General features: G+C 42.7%; 1 protein-coding gene across 15 annotated transcripts in view; it reads left to right on the forward strand.

The window, feature by feature from the left end:
- Window positions 1-25,255, forward strand: part of LOC133379316 (lysozyme C-3-like) — a 37,973-nt gene extending 12,718 nt beyond the window's left edge. For 13 of the 15 annotated variants that reach the window (XM_061614344.1, XM_061614343.1, XM_061614346.1 and 10 more), the window contains 5 exons: window positions 30-244; window positions 829-990; window positions 5,015-5,093; window positions 18,246-18,397; window positions 19,988-20,509. In XM_061614344.1, the coding sequence (XP_061470328.1) occupies window positions 30-244; window positions 829-990; window positions 5,015-5,093; window positions 18,246-18,397; window positions 19,988-20,205 (826 nt within the window). In that variant the 3' untranslated portion in view covers window positions 20,206-20,509. Of the gene's footprint in view, window positions 1-29; window positions 245-828; window positions 991-5,014; window positions 5,094-14,240; window positions 14,541-18,245; window positions 18,398-19,987; window positions 20,510-25,151 lie in introns of those variants that run through there. The other 2 variants (XM_061614345.1, XM_061614352.1) reach the window with 2 other exon arrangements.
- The last annotated feature ends 1,903 nt before the right edge of the window (window positions 25,256-27,158 follow it).

Here is a 27,158-nt window from a genome sequence, read left to right on the forward strand (position 1 = left end):
ACAATCAACGTTCTGTTTCCCGTCTGTAGACACCTCCCTGAACTTTCAGCTACAAAAGCCACTGGAGATCTGAGGGAATCCCAGCATCACTCTCCAGGAGTCGCAGTGATGAAGGTCCTGGCCCTCACCCTCCTCTGCCTCCTCATTGCAGTGAATGAAGCCAGAGTGTTTGAGAAATGTGAACTGGCTCGAACTTTGAAACAGAAGGGGATGGACGGATACCGTGGTATTAGCCTGGCCAACTGTGAGTTTGCAATTCCTTTCTCTTTCTCTTTGTCACTTCATATTGGTTTTAGGGCAAAGCTGAGATGGAGACTTCTTTTCAGGAAACAGTTTACCCTCACCACTTCCAGGTAAAATGTTCCAACTTTCATTAGACTTTGAAAGAGAGAAACAGGGATAAGAATCTTCACTCACTGCAGTTCTACACAAAGGTAAACCAAACCCAACATCTGCCCCTAGTAATATGCAATTGCAATAATGAAAAGTGCTGGTTATGTGAAGTGGAGGAAATCTCAGTCAGGTGTGAGTAACTTTGGCCCTCCAGATATTTCTGAACTACACCTCCCATCATCCCCAGCAAATATGACCAATAACCAGGGGAAATGGGAGGTGTAGTTCAGCAACATCTGGAGAGTTAAAAGTTCCCCACACCTGACCTAAGTGGACATTTCTATTTAGCCATAGGTTTTTTTAAAGAAAAAAAATGCAGATTTGTAACAGTTAATATTGAAAGAATGTTTTTAAATTATTCTGTTTCAAAATGTTTCAACTTTTTAAAAAACAGATACACTCATAGCGTTCTTTTCCCTGTCCACTTTGTTCCAGGGATCTGTACTGCATATTATGAAAGCCGCTTCAACACCGCAGCCGTGGGGCCACCCAACTCAGATGGCAGCCGTGACTATGGGATTTTTCAGATAAACAGCCGCTGGTGGTGTGACAATGGAAGGCGCCCAACAGCCAATGGCTGCAAATCCTCCTGCTCTGGTAAGCAACTTGATACTATAGGGATAACTAGCAAAAGGCCTCTGCAATTTCCCAAATAGGTTGGATCTTGTTTTTAAAAGAAGCTTCTACTACTTCTCCCTCCAGTTACCATTTTCCCATTTCAGTCCAGACTATTGATGGGGGAGACGTTTGATTCACTTCACATTTAAAGATGAATCCACCTAATTTGCAATTTCTGAAACAATACATGAACCAAAACACAGCCATCCTTTGAAATCCACACTTCTCTGATGTTTGCAATGCAGTTCTCCAGCCAGGTAATGTGTAGAAAAATGCAAACATGTGCATATGTTAAAGAAAATCATACAAAAATGCATTATGTTTGCAGAAATTGCTTGCAAAAATGTGTGCATTAGGCAAAATTGCATACAAAGTGTGTATATTAGGAGAAATTTGCACTAAAATGCTAATGAATTCTCATGAGGACTTTTTTTTTTTAAGCACAATGTATGGAAATGTGGAGAACTGAACTGAAAATTGGGACAATTAGATACTGAGGGGAACCAAACTTGAAAAGCGAGCCTTTCTTGCTTCCTTGACTCATCATCTAGCACGGAGGGCCTAAGAAGTGAAGGAGGTAAAGCCAGCCTGCTTGGTGGACCCAGCTTATCACAAGTTCACTGAAGCAGCAACTGGGGATGGACAAAACTATCAATTTCAATTTCTATTTTTCTTAAGTTCACTTCTCCACATTTCTGCATTAGCTTATTTAAAAATAGTAAGAGCCCAGGTGAGAATTCATCACCATTTTACCATGGATTTCTCATAATATTACACTTTTGTATGCAATTTTACATAGTATAATACATTTTTGTATGTTATTTTCACTACTATATACATTTTCATGTACACTTCCCCCAAATGTATACATTATTTGGAGGACTACATTGCAAAATCAGGAGAAGTGCATTTCATTGCAAAATTAGGAGACAGGTATGTTTCAGTTTTCATATTGTTTCAGGAAGGGAGAATTAAGTAATTTCACCTTAAATATGAACCAAACTGAATTTCTCTCCCACCCCTAGCAACAACTGTGTCTTACTTTAGAAGAAAGAACATCACTTGTTCCCCAGTTGAGAACTCTGAATAAGAAACATCACCTGTCCCTTAGTTACACCATTCTTAATCATTGCTTTCTATTCTTTAGGCTCATCTACTGTGTGTTTGGTGCTACTCACATCTCCTTTAAATTTGCATGGTTCACATGATGTTATGAGCAATCAAAAGCTATCATACAGTTTTCTCCCTGTAAATCCATACTAACCCAATAAGCTGATAAAAAGAGGAGGAAAAACCATCTGTACTGTGCTGAGTTCTTCCTTGCAGACGCTTTGCTGAGATGCTTTTAGGTGGGTGTGTCAATCATTCCCTTCTCCATGGCCACTATCTCCTCCTCCTTTCTTTCATTTTGTTTCCTGTGAGCTGACAAGCAACTTCCAGCTGCTTTCTTCTGTTCTGCTGGCCTTTTTATGTTGCTGGAAATGGTGTCATTGTTTTTCTTTTCTCCCTAACTTGAGTGCAAAAATATAACACTGCTCAAATAAAGATTTGTACTTCAGGTGTATCATACCAGTGAAAATACAAATAATTGCACTTGCTGGTTGTTGTTTTTTTAAAAAAGGAACTACTGCAGCTGGTAGAACAAACTGAGCATGCTCGATTGCCGAACAACCAGAGGGAGTTGAAATGTTAAATTAGAGGGTGTGATCATTAGGAAACTGTGTGATTGATCCTTCCCCTCAGTGTGAATAGAAAACACCATGTTTGCAGGCGGCATTGAGCACTTGATGGTGCAAATAGAAAATGGAAGTAAAAACAGTGTCTTTAGTATAAAGTAATGCTCCCGTGGGGATAAGCTCTTTGTCTCCAAATCCATTTCTTCAACTGAGGTGGGAGAGCATCATCAATGCAGTGCCCTCTTCTCCATCCTTTCCTATACAGGCTCTTTAACCCTCCATGATTACAGCATTAAAAAAAGGATTTTCAAGCTTTCAGCCATCCAAGAGGACAGCTGGAAAGCTTTGAGTGATGCAAATGAATTACATGAATAACTAGTGCTGTTATGATTACTACAATTGATGTTGAGGAGCTATACAGTTTCATGGTAGCTCATTAAAAACAATATCCTCCATATTTTGGGACAATGCTCAAATGTCTGAAAATATTGTAATCTTTCTCACACACTTGTATGCCGTAGATCCATGCACACCCTCCCCTTCCTGCCCCATGACTCTGATTTAGGGGGTCTTCAGGCCAACTAGCCCTGGGTTGTCCTAAGGGCTACCCCCCTGCTCAGCCCCATATCTGCCCCGAATAAGTTTGGGTTCAGGGCTACTATTTAATTAGGCTTTTAAAACTCTAATTAAACATGTAGCAGGGAGAGTAGCAGGGAAAGGAGACCTTGTGTCTCCTCCTTTCCCCACAACCAAGATGGGGGTCATTCTGCAGGGTGCTGCAATGCCTTCCCCCCCCCCACAATCAATGCCTCAACAGAGGCATTGGGGATGAGGCATCACAGCATCCTGCAGAATCTCCCCATTCACTGATCAGCAGAGGGGACGATCCTGCATTAGTGATGCTCCGAAAACTGCTTTATAAAGGAAAATTGTGTGCAGAGCATCACCTGCACCCTGCAGAATTGACCTCTCCACTGAACAGCTGTTCAGTGGGGGGGGTGAGTCTGCACTGGTAATATTGAGCGAGCAAGCAACCTTCATTTAAGAAAACCACTTGCACAGCATCCCCCTTACCGTACAGAATTGCTGAGGGATTGATCCTGGAACACAGGAATCTGCCTTATACTGAGTCAGACCACTGATCCATCTAGCTCAGTATTGTCTGCACTGACTGGCAGCAGCTCTGCAAGATTTCAGATAGGATTCTCTCCTTGTCCTATCTGGACATACCGGGGATTGAACCTGGGACCTCATGCATGCAAGGCAGATGCTCTACCACTGAGCAACAGCCGTTAATGCTGGGGGTGGGGAGGTGGCAGGCAGGAAGCTATGCCTATTTTCTCCAGGAAGACACAACTGGGGTTGGAGGTAAGTCTTCACCTTGTTTTCCTGCTCTGCCTACCACTTCTTCCTGTCCTACGCCCAGCCCCCTGACAGCCACAGATTGCTCTGAGTCATCCAACCTGTCCGTTCGCAATCCGTGGCTGTCTGAACCCAACTCTGCCAAGGCCCAAATGCCTCCAAAGAGGATACATGTGAATTCTCTAAATACCATCTACACACATCTAACCCTAACACAGGAGTGAAGAACCTCAGGCCAAATGTGGCTCTCCTATCTATCCAGCTCCCAGGACTTTCCCTGGGCCAGTTCCCCCTCACCAGGCAATGCCTTCTCTTGCCGGCTCTGCTCTGTGCCATCGTCAAGTGCTTCTGCTGAGCTTGAATGTCTCAGCTCATTCTGGAATCCTCTGCTAACCAGCTGCAGGGTGCTGCTTCGCTTGCAAAGGAACTTCCTGCTCCCTGCAGGACTGAATCCTCCGCACACCATCTGGTGAGAGGAGGGTTCAGCCCTGCTTGTTCCTGTTCCATGAGCACAAAGGAGCACCCTGCAGCCCACAAAACTGAACCCTCTGCTTCCTCAGTATGATCTCTGTAGAAGAACATGCTGGAGCTGCGACAACCCATCCCTTAAAGCCCCAGATTGCTTCAGGCAGACCGACCCAACCCACAGTGATCCAGAACTGTCTCCACCCAACTTGGGGGAAACCTGGATCCATCCAAATAGGCCCGATATGATTCAAGATTTGTGCTTTGGCTGAATCTGTTGCACAACCCTAGAAAGGAATTAACAGTTCTTGGGCATTCACTGGACTATCTCTCTTATGTGCTCTTCCTGACATATTTTTATCCAATATTTTGCAAAATGTTGTAATGCAATATTTTGCATAATATTTTATGCAGTGGGGGTGTTTGCTTCATGGCATTGGAAATAACCATTTTTAGAAATCCACATTACCCTCTTTTGCTTTCTAACAATCTTTCAACAGCTTTCCTACGTGATGACATCACAAATTCCATTGAGTGTGCTAAGAGAATTGTCCGTGACCCCCAAGGGATGAATGCCTGGTGAGTTCATTTGTTTATTTATTTTATTTATATATTTTTTTATTTATATCCCGTCCTTCCTCCCTGCAGGAGCCCAGGGTGGCAAACAAAAGCACAGAAAACACTTTAAAACATCATAAAAACAGACTTTAAAATACATTAAAACAAAACAACTTTGAAAACATTTTTTAAAAGCTTTGAAGACATCTTTAAAAATTGTTAAAGAGCATATTGTTTTTTAAAAAAAGGTTTTAAAACAAAGCAATTCCAACACAGGAGCAGACTGGGATGAGATCTCAACTTAAAAGGCTTGTTGATAGAGGAAGGTCTTCAATAGGCGCCAAAAAGATAACACAGATGGCTCCTGTCTAATATTTAATATTTATTTGTTGCTAACATCTTGCTGCTTTTAAGATTCAATAACAGCTAGGCTTTCAGTTGTGGCTGGACAGAGAAAGGTGGCTTTCATTAGGCTTCTATATAGCTGGCATCTTAAGACGCTTCCTCAGTAGGCATTGATGATGGCTAAAAGATGCTGCTTTGGCTTTTGATGGCTGGTGCCTACTAGGAGCAATTAGTATATGTCTAGGTTTTAGGGGATTTAAGGAAGTCTGGGAACTGAGCCAATGTGGAGTACTCATTAGAGCTTTGGACTAGCACCTGCAAGGCCAGAGATCAAATCCTGACTCACCCATTAAGCTTGTTGGGTGACCTTGGGCCAGTCATCATCTCTCAGCCTAACCTACCTCACAGAGTTGTTTTGAGAAATTGAAGCAAAGGTTAAAACTGTTTGCCAACTTCCTCATTTAGAATAATTCTAAAAAAGCATATCTTTAAAAGATGCATTATACCCCAATCCTATGCATGTTTACTCAGAAGTAGCTCCCACTGAGTTCAATGGAGCTTACCCCTTGGGTAAGGACAGATAGAATTGAAGTCTTTGCCTTCAGAACACTTGTCTCCTCTATCTTTATCCTCTTCTAGAAAGGATCATGGGATAATTTTTAGCAGAAATATGGTCTTGGGATATGTTTTCAGAAGACACAGACACACAAACATTTCAGAATGCTGTCTTGTGTGTGCATACTGAAGAGGAAAAGTTGAAACTATATTATACAGCCACAAGAGTGGCTGTATACTACAGTCAGCATGGATTTTTCACATTCCGCAATGTTAAATTGAAAATACCTCCCATGCCATTCTGATCCTTCCCATTAACTCATTTCAAAACAAAACCTTACAAAACGTATAGTCCTGAACTCAGAAACACTTGCTTAACAACCCTCTCAATCTTCATGGTGATACACAAAACAGTCAGAGAGAACCGAGAATTCAAAAAGTAGAGAGACAGAGGAAAAACCAAACCCCTTTCAGACTTTTTTCTGTCAGAGTTCTCATAATCTGTTGAAATTAATTAAAAATCAGCCATGTTCACAGAGTACCTGTAATCCTATTACTGACCTTGCCCCATACTCTGACCTTCATCTTCTGCAGTTTCAAAGTTTAAAAAATGCCTGGCTGATTTTTAATTAATTTAAGACATTTTGGCATGAACTCAATGATAATGTTGGCCATGCTCAGTAAGAACCAACTGTCAGTGTTCTAAAAGCCAGACTCACAGCTGCTAGGCTTGGCTAATCAGGGGGCCACACCCACACCAGACTTGATTTCACATGAGACAGTCATGGCTTCCCTCAAAGAATCCTGGGAAATGTAGTTTGTGAAGCATGCTAAGAGGAGGCTTCCATTCCCCTGACAGAGCTCCAGTGGCCAGAGTGGTTTAACACTCAGCTGCTCTGATTGAAGGTCTGTGAGTGGAACAGGGCATCTCCTAGCAACTCTCAGCACCCTTCACTAACTACAATTCCCCAGATATTTTGGGAGAAGCCATGACTATCTAAACAGAAATAAAGGTGGATGTGGCCAGGGACTGGTTTGGTTTAAATTTGGGTGGGAGGCTACATGTGCCTGCTGTACAAAAAAAGGTGGGGGAAACCCTGAAAAAGAATGATACTGTTCACAATGTTTTCCTTTTGAGAAGGAAAGGGGCTTCCCCTCTGCCCAGTGCCCACCCACCAAATTGCCTCCCCTTCCCTTCGCCCCCCCTTCCTGTCCTCCTCCTCCCCCTTTTTTTTTACAATAATTTTTATTCAAATTTTCATAAAACATACAAAACAAAATCATAAAACATTCAAAGACAAAAACCAAAACAAAACAAAAATGATTAAACAAAAAAATAAAATGTTGACTTCCCATTTGTCACAGATCAAATCAGTTATAGGTCTACAATATATAACAATCCTGTCTCTTAAATTATATTATAAAATCACTTTCCTCCAGTAGTTATCTTAATTAATCATCAAATCTCATAAACATTACTTTATTCTTTCCACAAAAAGTCAAAGAGAGGTTTCAATTCTTTAAGAAATATATCTATCAATTTTTCTCCAAATAAACATGTCGATTAATCCATCTCAATAATAATAATAATCTTATTGTCATAACCATAATCCAAATAAACATATCGATTAATCCATCTCATCAAAATCTGTTAAGTCCAATAATTTCAATAGCCATTATTCCATTATCCATATTAATTCCATCTTCCATCTTCAATAGTCCTGTTAAGTCCAGTAATTTCAGTGTCCAATCTTCCATTATCAGTATTCCATAATAATCTTGCTGTCATAGCCATAGTCATATAATAAGAGTCTGATGGGAATTTCCTCTATCCCAAATATTTTCTTGCCATCGATTCTGAATAAGTTGCTGAAATATTGTTGTAAAGTCATATCTCTGTTCTTCTTTTTTACAAAATGCACTGGCTCATCTCTTGAGAGTTTTTCCATTGTCACATGGCTGCAGTTAATTCCATAGATTTTCTCTATATCAAGCTCCATCACGTCATTCCAGTCCAGAAGATTATCCAAGCCATTGATAACTTTATCTCTAATATCTTCATTAATTTCTTCAGAGATAACGTTAAATTCCAAACAGTAGATTTTATTTCTAATATCCATAAACTCCAGATCTTTTTCCAATTCCACATTTGTTCCAATCTCCAAGGCTTGTATCTTCCCTTTATTTTTTCTTTTCTCATCTCTGATCTCATTCTCCTCTCTCACAGGATCCCCTATTTCTTTAAGCTCCTGCGTCATTTTGCTCAGTTCAATTTTCAGCTCCTTACTGCCCTGTCGCAGGGTTTGTTTCGTTATCTCAATCTCATCCATTATTTTCTGAAACATAATTACTTCCAGATTCTCAGCCACTTTCTTGATTGCCATTTTTAAAACCACGAAAACAAAACAAAACAAAAATAAAGAAGAACCACTTCTTATTTCAGCAACAATTGGGTTAATATTCCAGGCTTGATGACATCACAGTATAAACAGAGCAGCCTGCCTTATCTCTCTATGTTCAAGAATACAAAACAAATTTAGTTCCCAGCATCAAAACAGTTAGTGGCGTCGTGAAGAAGCAGATTCGTCAAAATAAAATAGACCAAAAAGATAATAGTCCCAGACAATATAATGTTCCTCGAAATAGAAATCCCTCTTCTGTTTATATCTTTAGAATGCACTTCCAGGACAGCTTTTTGCAATAGAAACAGAGATAAGCTGTTAATTTCGTGAATAACAGAGAAGAGTTATAGCTCACCCAGAAGTTCTTTAAAGCTGATTCATTTGACAAATCTCTTTTTGCTGCAACAATTTAAACCAAGTAAAAAAAATAATAGAAAGAAGGGTGCTTGCCTGTTAGTCCGTTTTCTCTTTGAAGAAAAGATAAACGTATCGCATTAATCAGATAGAGCTTGTTCGGAAGTCCGTCCAGCATTGCTGGCTGGACCTTTTCTCATAAATTAATGAAATCCAGTCCTCCCAACAAAAACAGGCTTTTGAGGTTGATTTCTACGTTTCTCCCTGCCCGGGAGAAATTTCATCAGTCAAAAAAAATATGTTCTGACTGATTTATATCTGAATAAGCTTCTTTTGAGGCGGGAGCCCGTCTCAAAAGCACTGTCCTCCTCCTCCCCTTCCTGTCTTCCTCCTCCCCCCCTCTCCCCCAGGTCAGTTTCACCTATCCTAAGCTTGATTGCACAGGAGTAAATCCAATTGAACTCAAAAAGCATGCAAATGATCAAACCTGCCCTCCCCACCTTCTCCCTCCTATCCCCTCCCTCTTGCGTGACCTTGGGCCAGTCACTGCCTCTCAGCCTCAGACGAAGGCAATGATAAACCACCTCTGAATACCACTTACCATGAAAACCCTATTCATAGGGTTGCCATAAGTTGGAATCGATTCCATTTCCTTTTCAAGTATGATTGCATGGGAGTAAATCCCATTGAACTCAATGCAAATGATCAAACCTGCCCTCTCCTCCTCCTTCCCTCCCATCACCTCCCTTTTGCTCCTTCCCTCCCCCTTCCTTCACCCCTCCCCCTCCCCTTCCCCTTCCAGAACCCTCCTTCCCCCCATTCCTTCTGCTCCCCTCTCCGCCTTCTTCCTTCCTTCTACTCTCTCCTCCCCCTCCTACTCCCCCATTGTCAGTTTTACCTGTCCTAGCCATGATAGGAGTAAATCCCATTGAATTCAATAACCATGCTAATGATCAGACCTGCCTTTCCCCTCCTTCCCCTCCCCTCTCCCTTCCTCCTCCTTTCTTCCTCTCCTTCCCTCTTCCTCTCCTCCCCTCTTCCTCTCCTCCCCTCTTCCTTCTACCTCCTCTCCTGCCCACTCCAGGCTTCCCTCCCCATGGTCAGTTTTACCTATCCTAAGCATTTGCACAGGAGTAAATCCCACTGAACTCAATAAACATGCAAATGGTCCAACCTCCCCTCCTCATCCCCCTCCTGCCTGATCCCCTCCCCCTGCTCCCCTCACCATCCCTGGGGTCAATTTTACCTATCCTAAGCTTGATTGCAGGGAAGTAAATCCCACTGAACTCAATAAGCATGCAAATGATCAATCCACTCTCAGCAAACTTGCACAGGATCCCATTTCTTACCTCCTGGACTAAAAAGCAGTGAAATTCACTTACAGGCAAAAAACCCCTTGTGGTTTAAGAATGTACCTATAGCCAACAGATATTTCTATCAAACTTTGAAAAGCACGGAAATTGGGCAGCTATAGTGAATGCACCAGGGGAGCAGGAGACCTGACCTCCTCTCTGAGATATTGGACTGCCCTACAAATTTATCAAAGCGAAAACACAATTTGGGTTGGTGTTTCACAGTCCAATCCACTTCCTGTGTAGCTTGGAGGAAATTGGTAACATGTGCGTCTGAGCATATGGTGAGTGGTGGCAACTCCTGCAGTCAGCCCAAATAACAGAAATGAGACATGTGCTGTGCTGAACTTGTTTTAGCAGGGAGGAAGCAACTATATTAAAACAGTTGATATTGTTCAGATAGTCACTTTAAATATGTTTGATTTACTTTGCAATTTCAGTGAAGTTTCCTATAGCAAATCATTTCCTTTTGCTTCTGTTTCTGTAAATATGTGAACTACAGCAACACTTTGCAACACTAAAAAAAAGCTCCAAAAACAATTGTGGAATAATGGCACTGACTGTTCTGCAGAATATTTTCCAACGGACATGAGGAGTGTCTCAGTTTGCACAGGATAAAACAGTGAGAGGTGAAATATATTCTAGCAAAATTCTAGGTGTGCTCTATGTTTTTAGTTGACCATGCCCACCTTTCCTTAAGTGGAGTAGTTTAAGCATAGCAGGCTGAAGACATGCATCTTGGGCAGGCCAATTTTGTTTTTTCCAACAGCTGGAGTCATTGCTTAAGTAGCAACAAATTGTAATCTGTCTGATTTTAGATTCAACCATTATCGTGCCCAAAATAGAAATAGAGCATAACCTCCAGCTTGAAACAAAAAAGGCTATTTTTCACCATCAAATGACATTGACCAATAAAAAGGCTTTGAAATTAATAAAAATAAATTTGACACAGATTTCTAGGTTGAATAATGAAGGGAATATATATAATATAAGGGAAAGACCAACCCAAATTGTGTTTGCATTTTGACAAATTTGTAGGGCAGTATAATATCTCAGAGAGGAGGTCAGATCTCCTGCTCCCTCAGTGCGTTCACTGTAGCTGCCCAGTTTCCCTGCTTTTTAAAGTTTGATAGAAATACCTGTTGGCTATAGATACATTCTTAAACCTCAAGGTTTTTTGCCTATTAGTGAATATAAGTGAGCACTGAAAACACATAGTTTGGCCCTAAATTCTCATGGCCTTTGGCTAAGCAGTAAAGATTTAGATTTGGCCTTAAATTCAGCTGCACACTGTTAAGGAAGAAGCAGATCATTTGGTGGTGCAGTTCTAGGGTGTTCAAGGGTTTCATCCACATTTCTAACCAAACTGTCCTGATCTAATACGCAGATCAGAACACAGTTCTGCTTTGGGGTTTTGCGCTTTTCCAGATTTTCTCAGCTTTTTTTCTAACTATAAAATACATACAAAGATGTGTATTTCAGGTTAAAAGGCAGGGGGAAATACACTAAAAATAATGTGAATTTTTATGAAGTTTTTTCTTTACAAAAATGATGGTAGTAGATTAATGCAGAAACAGGATGGGATAGGCTGATGGCTGTAGACATGTGGAACTGACAGTGAGTGGAAATAGACTGATTCATCCATCCCTGTCAGCTCCCACTTTCTGGGGACTAGGATAGAGAAGTTACACCGAAGTGTGCCCTTCTATACCTTTCCTCATGCATTTTACCTCTACTGGTGAAAAGTCTCTGATCTTGTTCCATAGCAAGGTCCTGACTGAAGTTTGGCAAATAGTTTTGGGAACTGACTCTTCTATTAATGGATGCTGCAGAATATGGCACCGTGTAGGATAGCAGGGAGAAGGTTTGGTGGACAAAGCTGGCTCAGGCTGGGTGAGAAGACCCTTGGTGGGCAATGGGATGGAAGCTAGTGCTTTAAGAACCTCAACTCTTGGAGAACCACCCTTGTCCACTCAGAACAGTTTACTTAGGAGTAGAAAATCATGATGATTGAAGGCTATCGATGGCTACTAGCCTCGATTGGTTACTACTTCTGCTGTCTGAGACCATATGTTTCTGAATATCACTTGCTGGGAACTGCAGGTAAGGAGAGCACTGATACACTCAGATCTTGCTTGTGGGCTTCCCACATGGGCATCTGGTTGGCTGAACTATATAGTCCTTTACCTAATCCAGTAGGGATTCTCTTATGTTCTTGTACTGTAGCTTTGCCATTATTCAAGGCTCTGGGGAGAAAAGAGGCTCATGAGAAAACTGGGAGAAAGGGTACAAAAGCAAGGGTCTGTGGCAACCTTCCCTAATCTCATTCCTTCCCAATTATTTGGACTTCCATCACCCTCAGCTAGCATGGTCAACAGTCAAGGATGATGGAAATTATACTCCAAGACATATGGAGGGCACCAGATTGGAGAAAGATGGTCTATAGGAGGTGTGGGGATCCTTTGGCCCTCCAGATATTGCTGAACTACAACACCTCTCATCCCTGGCCATTGGCCATGTTTGCTGGAATTAATGGGAGTTTTAGTTCAGCAACATCTGGAGGTCCAAAGATTCCCCACAGCTGGTCTATAGGATGATTAAAGTTCCCCAGAGGATGGGAATCAGAAATCTTGCCAGAGGGGCATTGTGGGGTATGGATGGGTAGGCTCTGCATTGACCACCAATACTGATCATCAGCAGAGATGGATGAAGAACACCACCTCTTATTTTAAGTAGATTACAAGGGAGGAGAGACCAGGGCACAAGACATCATTTGATTCTCTGCTTTATCTGGCCCAGTCAAGGGAACTGGTTTGCCAAATGCCTAACCCCTGGTCAGACACAAAGCAAATTAGTTCAAAATTTCAAAAAGCAATGAACACTTCTGGTGGTGAAGAAGTTAAATGGAAATTTAAATTAAAAGCAAGCTGTTTAAAATTAAATTAAAGCAAGCTGTTTACATTTAGATGTCATTTGCAAGTAATAAAACGCTAAAATGAAACTAATGGCTAATGGGTCTCTGCCTCCCCCCTCCCGCCTTTGCTTTTATCTTCTGTTCATCTCCTTGGCTGGAAACCTCACAAACAGCACAGTGAAGATTCTTGCTTGAAACTCAGCTTTCTTGACCTCTTGAGGCTTCAATCTGGATGTTGCTTTGAGGCTTGTTGTTACTTCGAGGCTTTTCCTGACAGTACCTTGAGGCTTAATCTTCCTGATCTAGGGGTCCTTTATTTATACTCAAAAGACCCTCTGGGAGGTGGCACCTTATACCTATGAGATCATTATCATCCCAGCACCTAAACTGCTGGACGCTCATGCAGGTGGACTTTGTTTATCTTTCCTGACCCTGAATCTGCTACCATCTCACCTTGGAAATATAGCTGTGATGTTTATTCCCAGGTTTTGCTCGTGCCCTCCCTTAATGAGCTCATGGGCATAACTGCATTGTTTTGACCACCAAGAGTCTTTCTCTGACTCTTGTTTACATAAGCAAGGTAAGAACATTTACAAACCAATTAAGGTCACTGTCCCTTCAGAGCTTGAGAAAGCCATACACAAGCCCGCCTGGCTGAGCAGGCATGTGTGAGACAAGCTTTATTGTTTTGGTTAACTGAACAACTTTCCCAAGTTATGTCTTTGAACACAGAGTGAAACATTTCTTAACTTATTATCAGAAAGCCTGTGTTGTAAGCTTTCCAGATTTCAATCTATTGCAATTGCAGTGTGCAAGAAGCACCCTAATAAATCAGGGGTATGAGGCATGAATTATGGGACAGAGCCATGCACATGCCATCCTAAGCCTCCTCATTTACATCTAGATTCTTCCAGAAATATGTGGCACTACAGGCACACATAATAAATGGGAAAGATGGACAAGCAGCTGATGCTGATGCCTCACTGTGACATTTTCCTAAGCTTTTAAATTTAAATTTTTATTTTAGATGAATTGATGTTATGGTTTGTTGATTGTATATTGATTTATATATTGTATTTTGCATTGCTGTAAGTCGCCTAGAGTGTCCGTTAGCTCAGACAGATACGCGACTAACAAATAAAATTTTATTTTTATTTTTATTTATTATCCATCTCACCCATAGTGATCTACAGAACAGCCATGTGACCCTTTCTTCTTCATTTGTTGCTCTCATCTTCACTTTTAGGGTTGCTTGGAGGAGATTTTGCAAAGGAAAAAACCTCTCACAGTGGACACGTGGCTGCAGTCTCTGAGTTCCATGATTCTGAATTAGATCCAGCATTTCTCTTGATTTCCCCTTTTATGAACCTGATTCCTCTCCCTCTACATTCAAAACTGAGCTTCTTCTTTTTATGCAAGCCTTTGTGCCCCAGAAGGTTGAAGAGAATGAATGAGGGTGCAAATGCATGCAGGGCTGGGCTGTGATTTGCTTGAAGTTGTGGGCTTTTCTGCTTGAAAATCTTCAATAAACTGAGCATAATAAAAACTCTTTTCCTATTTGATGGGTGAATGGGGGAGAAAAGAAGTCAGAAGATATTGCAATCAAACATTGCTCCCTTCCCCAATTCCACTGCGTCCTCATTGGTGAAGGAAGCAGAAAAAAATATTAATAATAATACCATCAGCAGCAGGAGGCAGGTTCTGCTGCATCATAATGCATGTGCAATAGCCTGCAGTCACCAGTGTGGGCAGGCTGATGAATCATTTATTTCTATCATACCTATGGTGGTCTCTGAGAAGTTACAATCTGTGTCAGTGCAATGACACAACTTGATCTTTATTTATTTATTTGTTTATTTTATTTATTATTTGATTTATATCCCACCCTTTCTCCCAGCAGGAGCCTAGGGCAGCAAACAGAAATGCTAAAAACACTTTAAAACATCATAAAAATACCTTAAAATACATTAAAACAAAACAACGTTAAAAGCATTTTTTTAAAAAGCTTTAAAAACATCTTTTTTTAAAAAAGGGTTAAAAACATATTAAAGAAAACATTAACATATTAGAAGCAATTCTAACACAGACGCAGACTGATCTTCCCATTGGTTATTACAAAAGAGCAAGACACATCCCCTATCAGCAACTAAAGACTCACCACAGGGCTTGACAATGCCTCCACACTGGCCTCCAAGAACCAGCATTTATGCCCACACTACAGACATCATTGGCCATACTGAAGGCCACTCTGCATGCACAGCGTGAGGGCAGAACAACCGGTTCAATAAATACTTGAGTGGCTGCTCCTTCTCCGCTCCCCACAACATACTCCCCATCCTGACATCATTATGCTGAGCAGTCCCACCCCACCACACACGGCAGCCAATGACATGGAGCACGGATGGGGAAAGACACGGCCTCTGACATCAGGATACAAGGTGGAATTGGGCACATGGCTGCACTTGGGGTGACACACATGTCTGTTTATATGGTCTATGTGTAACACACACCCCCGTCATCGCTATATCTGCAGGAGGAGCAGGCAGCTTCAGTCTGTGTTGACAGCGGAATCCCACCCATGGATGCACTAGGGTTGAGGGACGTTCAGTCTATGGGCCAAACATATTTGGCTGATAAGCCTGGTTTCCCCACACCATGCCCACCTGCCCCACATTTGTGACATCAGGTGTGGGGCAGGTACTGATCAGCAGTTTAAACTGAGCTCCTGGTTGTTCTTCTGCTGGGGCCAGGCCAGCTGGGAGACAGTGGGAGAGCGCCTTGCCCCAGGAGAGGGAAGTGGTTTCAGTGGAAATTGATTTCCCCTCAAGGGGCTGTTTGCAAAAGGGCTTTCAGACAGCCCCACGCTGCTCTTCGAACCTCCCAACACCGAAGCTGGAGCCCAACATGTCCTTAGCCCATACATCTCTTGCCTGGGTCCAAGTTCTCCTGGGTTCTCACATGACACATTCTCTTCACCAAGTAGCTCATGCCCTTTCTCCCCAAAGCCTAATTATATATGAACCATGGAAATAAGGTTACTCAGCTTTACCATGTCTGAGGTGACCTAGGGGGGAGGGACGGTGAGGAAGATCCACAGAAGACTCTACAGCGGACTGAAATAATTCCCACCCCTGCCCCCTCCCTTTTCATTGATTTCATTCCATTTTGTAACTGCGGTTAAAGGATATTTACAGGACTTTGTCAGTTTCAACATGATGGTTCTGGGCTGCTCTACAAACTGAAGAATAAACACACTCCCTGTCCTCAAAAAGGTGCGGGGTGCGGGTTGGGGGTGGAGAGTCAGGGGAATGTGCATTCAGTGTCATCTATGCGACCCCAAACCTGCATTTGTAAGCATTCCAATTGGGGAATAAATTCGATGGGACTTCTGAGTAAACATGTTTAGGACCCCTCTGGATCCTAAACACGTTGGCAGCCTGGCTTCTTTTAATTGTGTTCAGTCCGAAGTAAATCGCATAGTCTTTGTAGGGATCGCTTACAAGTATATTTGTTGGGGGAAGGGCAGTGTAGCACTGTCAAATCCTCTGCATGTCTACTAAGAAGCATGGCTGTTTGTGAGCATGGGATTGCCTCCTTAAGTCCACCCCCAGCCTAGGAAGCCGGGGTGCCCTGCCCCCCCGAGTCCCCTGCCCCACATAAAGCAAGCCCCACTCAGCAATGAAGACCTCCCCCCAAGCAAGATCACTGAGAGTGAGGTGGGGTGTGTGTCTTTTTTAAGGAAAATCTGTCACAAGCGAGTCAGAAAACTCACTAAGGGCATTTCTGTGCCAAGATCTTGTGTCTGCAAAAAACAAAAAAGGCAATTCTGCCTGTGGAGCCTCCATTAATTTTCTGATTAAACAATATGTCACAGTTTTGCATCCAGCTTTAAAAAAGATGGACGCTTTTGATGCTTCCGGGGCTTATTTATTTATTTATTTGTATCAACAAATAAATACAACAGAGAAATCCTGCCATGCCTCCAACTCTCAAGACATGTTGAGAATAGTCCTTCACTGTTGTTATTTAATACTGAAAGAGGTAATGTACAGGAATGTTGGAAAAATGAGAAGCTACATAATATTCTTAAGGTTTTAAAAATGTAACTGAAATTTCCTTTGAGTTCTCTCAGAAGGCAAGTCATTTGTAATGCAAATGAGCATTTTGGCCAATGTAGGATAAGCACTGCATTACAAACTCTTTTAGGGAGGGGGAACCTGCTTTAAGCTATACGTGGGGAGACCTGAATTCAAATCCCCTTTGAACCATAAAAATCACTGAGTGGTCTTTTCATATGAAGCAGTTTTAAAATTCTTAAAATAAAACAAAACACAATCTTTTTCTGGTCATTATTTATCATCCTGCCCTGCCCTCAGAGGCTTATTGTGAAAATAAAAGAGGGCAAGTCCCTGTGCGCCAACCAAACTCTTTGCAGGGACCCAAATGTGAATATGATTTTTTTAAAAAATGATCTACATATTTTCTTCACAAATAACTTTTGAATTGCTTGGTTGCACCTCTCTTTTCTCCAAAGGTGGTGCACTAATAAGCACACATAGCCATAGTTGGGAGCAGGAGACTGGTGATGCTGTAGACATCTGTTCTGACCAGCAAGGCCTCCTTTCGCTACAAGGATTGATTAATTATCTAAAACATTTGTATCCCACTCTTCAGCTGAATAAGGCTCCCAGAGGGACTTACAAAGATCAGTGATAAGGCAATGCCTGCCCTTAGGCTTACAACCAAAATGACATAACACAAAAGGAAAAGTGATTTGAAGGGAAGAGGAAAAGGAAAACTCAGACACTCTTTCTTGTGTAGTTACCAGCTGGAATGGAAAGATTTCAAGGCGCAGAGGAGCCCCAAACTGCTGGGCTGACAGCAGAACCAAATGGGGGGGGCTGCAGTCTCATCTCTCCCTCCACCTCATAGCGGTTGTAGATGACAGTTGAGGGGGGGAGCTTGATTTCTTGTAACACGTCTTAGTGGGTTCAATGATTGGGGCAAAAAAAGCCAACACCCTTGCAGTTTAACAACCTTCCTATAGATATATAGATACTTTAATTGCAGGAAGACCCAACTTCATAGTGAAATTTTACTGTGATAAACTGGTGCCATAGCACACCCAGAGTTTCTGTGGAGCCCCAAAGATGAGGGGTTTAGGCACCGGGGTTGGCCACTGTGAGGACAGGATGCTGGACACTGGCCTGATCCAGCAGGCTGGACTTATGTTCTGATGCTTCTGCTCCAGGCGAGTTCAGTGGTGCTGCCTACCTCAAGTGATGCCGGTGGCTCTGTCAGCCTTAGACTCTGCCTTCACTCAGCAATTCCTGTGCACCGTGAGAGTCCCCCGTGCTGTAGCCAACACAGCAAGCACCATCACCGCCCTTGCTGTAACTGCTGGTGAGTAGCTGATAGGCCCTGCTAGGGCTCTTCCAGAACCACCTTCAAGCACCACCTCACTCACACGCACACACTCTTTGTCTCCTTGAAGCTTCTAGTCCTGAGGGTTTCCTTGATTGTTTACCTCTGACTCTGGCCATGTCTCCTAACGTGTCTCATCTGCATTCAGCTTCTGTCTCCGCGTTTCATCCCCAGGAGCACATTAGGAAGCTGCCTTAGACTGTACTGAGTCAGACCATAAATCCCTCTAGGTTCTTCAGGGGTTCAGGTAGGGGACATTCCCAGCCCTACCGAGCGGTGTCAAGGATTGAACCAGGGACCTAGAGGCCCTACCACTGAGCTCAGCTCTGCCAGAGCTGTGAGGGGTTGCTTCCAGTGTCCTCTTTATGAAGCGTTCATCATGATTTGTTTGCTCCTAGTCTGCAAGAAGGTTATACCACGCTGGCTGATGATGGATCATTCACTCTGATTTGTTTGTGGGGAGGTTATACGATGCCATGTGAAGTAATTGTTTTCCTCAATGTTACTTCCTATCAACTTTTCTTACTGTGAAAAGTATGGGCTTTGTTTTCATTTTATTCTTCTTGGAAGTTGCACAAGAGGTCTGAATCCAAGTGAACTGTGCAACCGGCATTTGCTGGCTTGTGATTGTTTGAATCCTACCTGCAAAATAGTGACAGGTTGGAAGGACCCGGAGAGCATTGCAGCCAGAACAAGACAACAGTTGCAAAGACAAATGATCGTATCCCTTCATTTTCTCTTTGGCTGCTTCTTTGCTTTGCTCTCTGCAGAGCTGTTGCTGCTGGTGGTGGTGTTGGTGGTCAATTTCACATTCCTGTGTTAATTGTTTCACAGTCAGCAGATATATTGTATCCAAATCAAGGAAACAGTAGCGAAGGCAATTAATCATATCAATTTATTTTCTCTTCCTAGTGCCGAGCGTGGGAAAGTGGCTGGGTCTGAGATTTCCCTGGTTTTTAATAGCTTTTACAATATTTTTCCCTCTTAAAGATGGACAAAGGAATTGCCATCTCTATAAACATTTGGGGAATACCACTGCAAGGACATTAGAGATTGTGCACGCTAGGGAGATTACAGATAATACAGAGGGCAATGTTACATTGGAAAACTTCAAGAAGCTGTGTGTGTTTCTGAGCAAACTGCATGTTTTCCTTAGGGAATCCAGAAAATTCATAATCATCATTCCTGGCCATTGGCCATGCTGGCTAAAGCTTATGAGAGCTGGAGTCAGGTATCTTTAGGGCCACCTTTTTCTCACTGCTGCTTTACAGAGAAGGCACATAGCCATAAGCCAATTACATCGGGGTAGCCATTGTTTTGCCCTCCAGATGTTGCTGGGCTACAACTATCATCCCTGATCATTGGCCATACTGGATTGGGCTAATAAGAGTCAAACTAAATTACAATAACAACAGGAAGGCACCAATTTGGCTACCTTTGGCTTATGCCATCATTAATCTGTTTGTCTTTAAGGTGCCACAAGAGTTCTGCTGCTACAAACTGACACTGACACCCTTCTGGAAATGCCCTACTTATGTATGTTGATATATGCATCCTTTTTTTCCCCAGAGAGCCGGTTGTTAAACATTTGCAGGCACACCACTGATGACATCTATGTATTTATGATCGAGCAGACTAAAAAGGAGGAGGAGTTGGAGCATTGGGCACTCAGGCGGTTCCTAGACAGAACAAGAGATCTGAGAACCACAGAGGGAATGTTCTTACCAGTTCAACTGAGGTCTCTGGGTGTGCCTAACACCACATGTGGGAGAGAACCATGTCCCTAGACACAATGAATGGCATAGTCTCTGAGTTAAGCACCACCTTACTCCAGCCACTTGCATGCACCCCACACTTTTCAAGCAGTGCAAGATGTCTTCCAAAGCAACAACCATATCGGCCCAAGTTTTTTTTCCCTCCATGCTAGACCACGGGAGAAATTATGTTGCATGGCTTGCAATGTTGCCACATCTCAATAGTTGCACATAAAAAAAATGTATGGCAAGAAGGGATACCTGCATGTGCTGACAAAGTGTTGTTGTGTTGTTTGTGGTTGTTTTTATTTGGAAATGAACCGTGTTTAAAGTATAACTGTTGCATTCCTTTTCAAAATGATTATTGGGTGCATTGTCTACCATCACTTTAGAGTTGGTTAATTGTTTCCTCATTTTTACTTAAGTTTAAAAAAATTGTTTTTTTACAAGTCTTTCTTTATTTGTATTACTTCTAGCCAGTGGCGTAGCTAGAGCTTTTGCCGCCCGGGGCGGTCCCTGAGTTTGCCGCCCCACTCAATACAAAATACCTCCACCACCACCCCAGCTACGCCACTGAGTGTTCCTGTACTCATCAGATGCCTCTGGGAGATCCCACAAACAGGGTATGAAAGCAACAGCACTGGCATTTGGTGGCATGCTGCTACTGAACATGGAGACTCCATGTCACCATGAATTCAGCTAATTCTGATTGGGGCAAGCCAAAAAAAAAAAAAAGGGACAAACAGCCCATGTTCTGTGTACTAAAGTGGGAAGTGTTTGCAGGAGCCTGGTGGTCTGACATGGCATTCAGTGGAGCTACAACGAAGAACAAATAAAGTATTTCTTCACACAATGCACACAAGATGTAGTGATGGCCACCAACTTGGATGGCTTTAAAGGACAACTTGATGGAGGATAAGGCTTTCAACAGTTACTAGCCATGATGGCTATGCTTTGCCTCCACCTTTGGGATGCAGTGTTCCTCTGTATTCCAATTAGTGGGAATCACAAGAGGGGAGAGGGCTGTTGGGCTCGGATCCTGCTTTTGTGCTTCCCGTGGGCATCTGGTTGGCTGCCTTGGGAACAGGATGCTGGGTTAGATGGGCCTTTGGCCTAATTCAGAAGGGCTCGTCTTATGTTCTATCCATTAACATAAGATTTCTGTTCCCTTACACCTGTGGTAACCTGAGGAAAATTGCAACAAATCCCCCTCACTACATTAGCAGATAGTTGAAGCATGTGTGTGAGACACCCTATTCTCATGTTACTGGAGCTGCACCTAGCCAGAGCAGCCAGAGCAAAAGGAAGACAAAATAGGAAAATACTTTGTGGCTTCTTCATTCCTGCTTAATCTTAATGGCGTGGCAGTGCAGGTTCCAGGTATTATTAAGGAAAGAGATAGCGCAGGTAATGGTAAAGAAATTAAGATTATTGTTTGCACCCCTCCTTAGCCCTTAAGGTAACTTGCAGTGATGCCATACCCTTCTTGCAGAGAGTACCACTTACGGCTCATATTTATATTACAAGGATATCCTTGCAGTAGCTGTTACAGTATTTAAGATCATATTAAAATCTGAGAATAGCTGCCCCCATTTAGGAAGAAAGGGGCATTAACTCCTCACCAGAAGCTTCTCTCTTCAACCAAACTCTGATACTAGAAGTTATCATGACCAAGAGAAAAGCACATGGACAGAGGGATTGTGGGAAACCAGACACATATGTGTGTGGAGGAGAGGGTTGGGTCTGTACATCTCACCTCTTTTATTTTTGAAACCATCTTTCTATATGATTGGGGAAGTTCCATTTTTAAACACTGGGACCTGCTGCCATCATATCTAGTCTATCCCTGAGCATTGCAGGTATGGCAAGTCTCCAATGTTGACTATATTGTGCAGGAAGAAAATGTTACTGGTCTTTTCCGTCAAGTGTGACTTCCCCTATGCCACCCAGATATTCTTTCCCAGTTTCTGTTTCTTTTATCCTGCTCTAACTTGCCATGCTACAAATCCTGATCAGTCAGTGAGTGTGCATGAGGCTATTGTTAAGTGCATGTCCAGGCCACTGAGGGGCGGATAGCTTGATCCATCCAACAAGACTCTCATATACGAATGGCTGGTTGGCAGAAAATTTCTAGGACTCCAGTGGAACTGTACAATTTTAGATGTAACACAATTACTTCATTCAGTGCCTGTTAAAATTTCACAGGGGGCAGAATGTACTTTAAAGATAGAAAATGGTCAAATAAAGGGCACTGTTTTTATATGCAAGCTGTGTTTTGACTTTATGGGGCCTTGCATTTTATTATTGCTATATATATTTCATTTTTATTATTGCTGTATTTTTCAGTAGCACTTTTGAGTGTATGAAGTGCTTTACAATACATTGCAACAGGTCTGTGAGAATTGGGCACTTTTACTCCATTGATTATTATTATTATTACTTCTACTATTATTAAGATTTCTTACCCAGCCTTCACCATGAAATCCAAAGGCAGGCTACAACAATGTAAAAATACAGTCTGAAAATAAGTTAAAACAATTTACAATCAGAAGAACAGGGTGGATCCTAAAGTAAATATATCAGGTGTTAAAGGCCAGGGTACAGAGGTATATCTTCAGCATATGACAAAAGTTCTATAATTAATGTGCTGTGGAGAGGGAATTTCACAGCATAGAGGCTGCCACAGGGAATGCCTTCTCCCAGGTTTCTCCCCCCCTGCCCTGAACTTCCAATTGTGGATTTCCTATCATGTCAGCAGCTGCAAGAGTGTGGTCCCTTTTCTATCTTGTCTCTAGTCTAACTAAAGAGCAGGGGAGTAGTCATCCATCTCGCTGTGCCTCACCTATGCATCTGCTACAGCCTCATGGGCGCCCCCGGCTAGAAGTTCTAGCCATCCAGCCACGTTCTCCGTGGGGGGGGGGAGAACACATCTACAAGGAAAGGCTCTCCTGCCCAATGTGAACTGCAGACAAGACGAGTAAAGAGACAGGAAAGGAGGGGGACAGAGAAACGTTGAAAGCCACTTCAAGAAACAGAGGATGTTCTGTGCTGTGAAAGCAAAGGACAAATTAGGTGAACATGCCATGCTCAGGTGCAATGCTTGATGTTCCCCTTTATAGGCACATCATGTGGTTTGTTTGTTTGTTTCTGCACTGTCTGAAGCTCAGATATGGTTTGTAGAATATTAATTTGGCTCTCCTTGACTGAAACATTTGCTTTCCATCAGTTGGATTCAGCAGAGGAGATTCTTCATAACTGTGGCATGTGTGGACTCTGACATCTTCTCAGTTTGTGTTACGGTTGCCAGGTCCATGGCCTGCTACTGACCATGTATCTTTAGCAGAAGAGAAAGTCAGCCAAGCTGTGCATGGTTTGGTGAGAATTTAACATTGCGGTTTTTCTCAGTGCAATGCTGCAAGAAGACATGTACTTCCCAGACTTTCTCTTCTCCTAAAGATACAGGATCAGTCTCAGGCCATGGACCTGGCAACCCTAGTTTGTGTACACCTGTTGATATAACATGTTCTATGCTTCAGTGAATGCGTCTCTTTCTCTTGTGCTCATTCTACAGCTATGTAGGCAATACCCAAGGATGCATTTCATGTTAGACCAAATGAGAAGACATAAAATACTATACCTTGCATTTTGTGTAGTTGGTGAGATATATCCACAAAGACGATTGCAACCTATGGCCAACCTTGTTTTTTTGTGTGTGCGTGTATTAAAACGTTTTTTCCTGTGGAGGTTGATGTTATTAATGAAGGGTTCTTGTACTGTTTCGCTGTGTTTAAAGTTTACATGATGCATTACTTAGCAAAACAACGAATTCTGGTTGTGACTGTATTGGCACAAGTCACTTTCTGGAATGATGTTTTTGAATTGCATTTATTTGCAATAGGTGCAGCAAAACATGGGATTGATTTCTGCACATGTTTATTGGTTGTTTGAAGACAATGTCTTAATCTGAATGTAAGAAATAAAGTGGGCATTCTTTCCAACATTGCTTTAGTCTTAATGCTTAACAAAAATGCGCTACATCAATTATTGCAGTAAAGACAGTAGCAGAAACACTGGAAAAAAAGAGATGGACATAGTTAAATTACTCCTTTGGTAGTTAACAGATATACCACCAGACAAAAAAGGAAATGGCCTTCATAGCCCCCACCCCCAATAAGGATATAACAGCAACTTTGGGGCATTATAAGGAAAGTAAGAGTGCTAGTGTCTGTATTTCAGCCATGCAAAAGTTTGGCTGTACATTGACAGTACATTGGAAAATACTGGTTATCTGCAATGACAACATGTAAACATCAATGCAACAAAACATTATTTTGTGTGAAAAATCAGAAAGGAAGCTTTCTGGAAAACCAGGTGCCAGGGATCGGGGGAGATGGGCTGTGGCCACCCAGTTCCCTGTTGCCAGACATGCTGGCGCCAGTTAGCCGCACACAGCAGGCTCTGCTTTGGAACCTTCAGCGGGGTTTTGTCACTGTTGCTATTTTGGAGAAATGTGCCCTTTCCCTGGCCGCCAGCTTTCCTCAGCCACAGACCAAGAGGCTTCTTTTCTGGAAAGGGGGTTATCTTGGTTGACCGCCCAGGTGCTTTACCCCTCTCCCACTGAGAGAGTGCTCCTGGGCGGCCAAGGGTCTAGGCCCCAGAGGACCCAGCCAGGGGTGTAGTTGCCCAGGGTGTCAGGGGGTATTAGACTGCTTACTTTTTTTGGAGCAGGGTCTGTGTGTCTCCATAGTTCTACAAGGCAATCTGCATGAGAGTGTTAGGCATTGAGATGAACCTCTGACATGGTTTCTTGTCCTTTCCTGCTGATTGAAGCCAATCAGAGTGAAAGGTGGTAAGATAGCCACTGAGAAGACTCTTTTCAGTAGCTAACACATTCCCCTTTCATGTGGATTGTCTTGCCAGCATCACTGTACATGCCCAAAAAAGGAATTATACCATCTGTGTACTTTTTTCACACGCAGCTTGCAGCCTTCCGGAGCGGTCTGGTGTTCAGAGATGCATTCGCATGAAGAGGAGGCACCAGGTGTTGCCTTTTTATGCAGCCTGCTGATATGGGGTGGATGGAATAACAAGGGGCAACAGCCAAGGCAGCTTCCTCTTTCAACAAGCCTTTTAAGTTGAGACCTTATCCCACTCTACTTCTGCATTGGAATTGCTTTTTAATATATTGTTAAACCTTCCCGTTTTGTAAATTGTCCTTAAACCTTTTTTTAAAAGATGTTTTTAAAGCTTTTTTTAGAGGAAGGCAATGGTAAACTACCTCTGAGTAACACTTACCATGAAAACCCTATTCACAAGGTTGCCATAAATCAGAATTGACTTGAAGGCAGTCCATTTCCATTTCAAAACTTTTTTAAAAATGTTTTTAAAGATGTTTTGTTTTAATGTATTTGAAAGTCTGTATAATGTTATAAAGTGTTGTTGGTGCTTTTTTTGGTCACCCTGGGCTTCTGCTGGGGGGAAGGGTGGGATATAAATCAAATAGTAAATAAATAGATAAAATATGACAATAAATAAATAAACAAACAAACCTCTCCACTTGGGCACCCTTAGGAGCAAATTGAGGGGGGAAGTTATATATGACTATAAGCAAAGACACTTGTAGGCTCCCTGGACTGTGAAACTTATTCTGGGCAACGAAGCTACTTTCAAAAACCATCTCTGCTAAGAGCTGTATATGGTGGCTCTTTTGCCTGCGCAGGGCAGTCCCTGTTGTACACTTTGGGCCTTTTGTGAGAGTTAGAGGAGGTCCCATCCTGCCACCCTCAGAAAAGGGTCTGGGGCAGAAGGAGCTGTGAGAGTTAGCAGCCAGGCCAAGCAGAGGTTGCAGGCACTTTTCATCCTGCCAGGCAGGCGAGCTCCCACTTCTTGCTGCTAGGAATTTGTTGGCCTTTTTTTCTCAACATTATTTATTTTATTTATTATTTATTAAATTTTTATACCGCCCCACTAGCATAGCTCTCTGGGCGGTGAACAACAAAGCAATACAAGTATATACAATAAAATCCAATAAAACATACAGCAGAGTACAGAGAATGAAAGATCTAAAAACAATTACAACACACTTTAAAACTAAATTAAGTTAAATTAAAAGCCCTAGAAAAGAGGAAGGTTTTAACCTGGCACCGAAAAGACAACAGCGTTGGCGCCAGGCGCACCTCATCGGGCACACTGTTCCACAGTTCGGGGGCCACCACAGAGAAGGCCCTAGTTCTTGTTACCACCCTCCAAGCCTCTCTGTGGGACAGAGCTCAGAGGAGGGCCTTCGATGTGGAACGCAGTGTACAGGCATGTTCATATTGGGAGAGGCGTTCCCACAGGTATTGTGGTCTCCGCGCCGTATAAGGCTTTATAGGTCAAAACCAGCACTTTGAATCTGGCCCGGAAGCAAATTGGAAGCCAGTGCAAGCGGGCCAGAACAGGTGTTATGTGTTCGGACCACTTGGTCCTTGTTATCAATCTGGCAGCCGCGTTTTGCATGAGCTGTAGCTTCCGAACTGTCTTCAGAGGCAGCCCTACGTAGAGCGCATTGCAGTAATCCAATAGCAAGTTTACCATGAGCATGTGGCCCAGGCCAGATGCTGTTGCCCCGTGCTGGGATAACTTATAAAGGCCAAGGGCCACTGACATGGCACTGCAGAGCCGCCGCCAAGGGAGTTGTGATCCTGGACTTCATCCTCTCCCCAACAGACTCCACAGGCTGGGCCTCTTGTCTTCGTGGTTGCACAGGGCTGGCAGTATGCTGGAGCCTCGACTGGGCAGTCGAGTGTAGCAGGAGGATGCACAGAATAAAAACGTTAACATGCAGAACTGTTTACCATGACATCACATGACAATGAGTCACCTCCAATACCAGGCCCCCTCATTATGCCAAAAAAAGTTGAAAGACCAGCTGTGTGTATATCTAGGAAGTTTATTATGCAGGAGAGGAAAGACACATACAGTCAATTGAGCGAAATAGCTGGAAT

Source organism: Rhineura floridana, chromosome 3 (assembly GCF_030035675.1).
Source record: "Rhineura floridana isolate rRhiFlo1 chromosome 3, rRhiFlo1.hap2, whole genome shotgun sequence".
Lineage (NCBI taxonomy): Eukaryota > Metazoa > Chordata > Lepidosauria > Squamata > Rhineuridae > Rhineura > Rhineura floridana.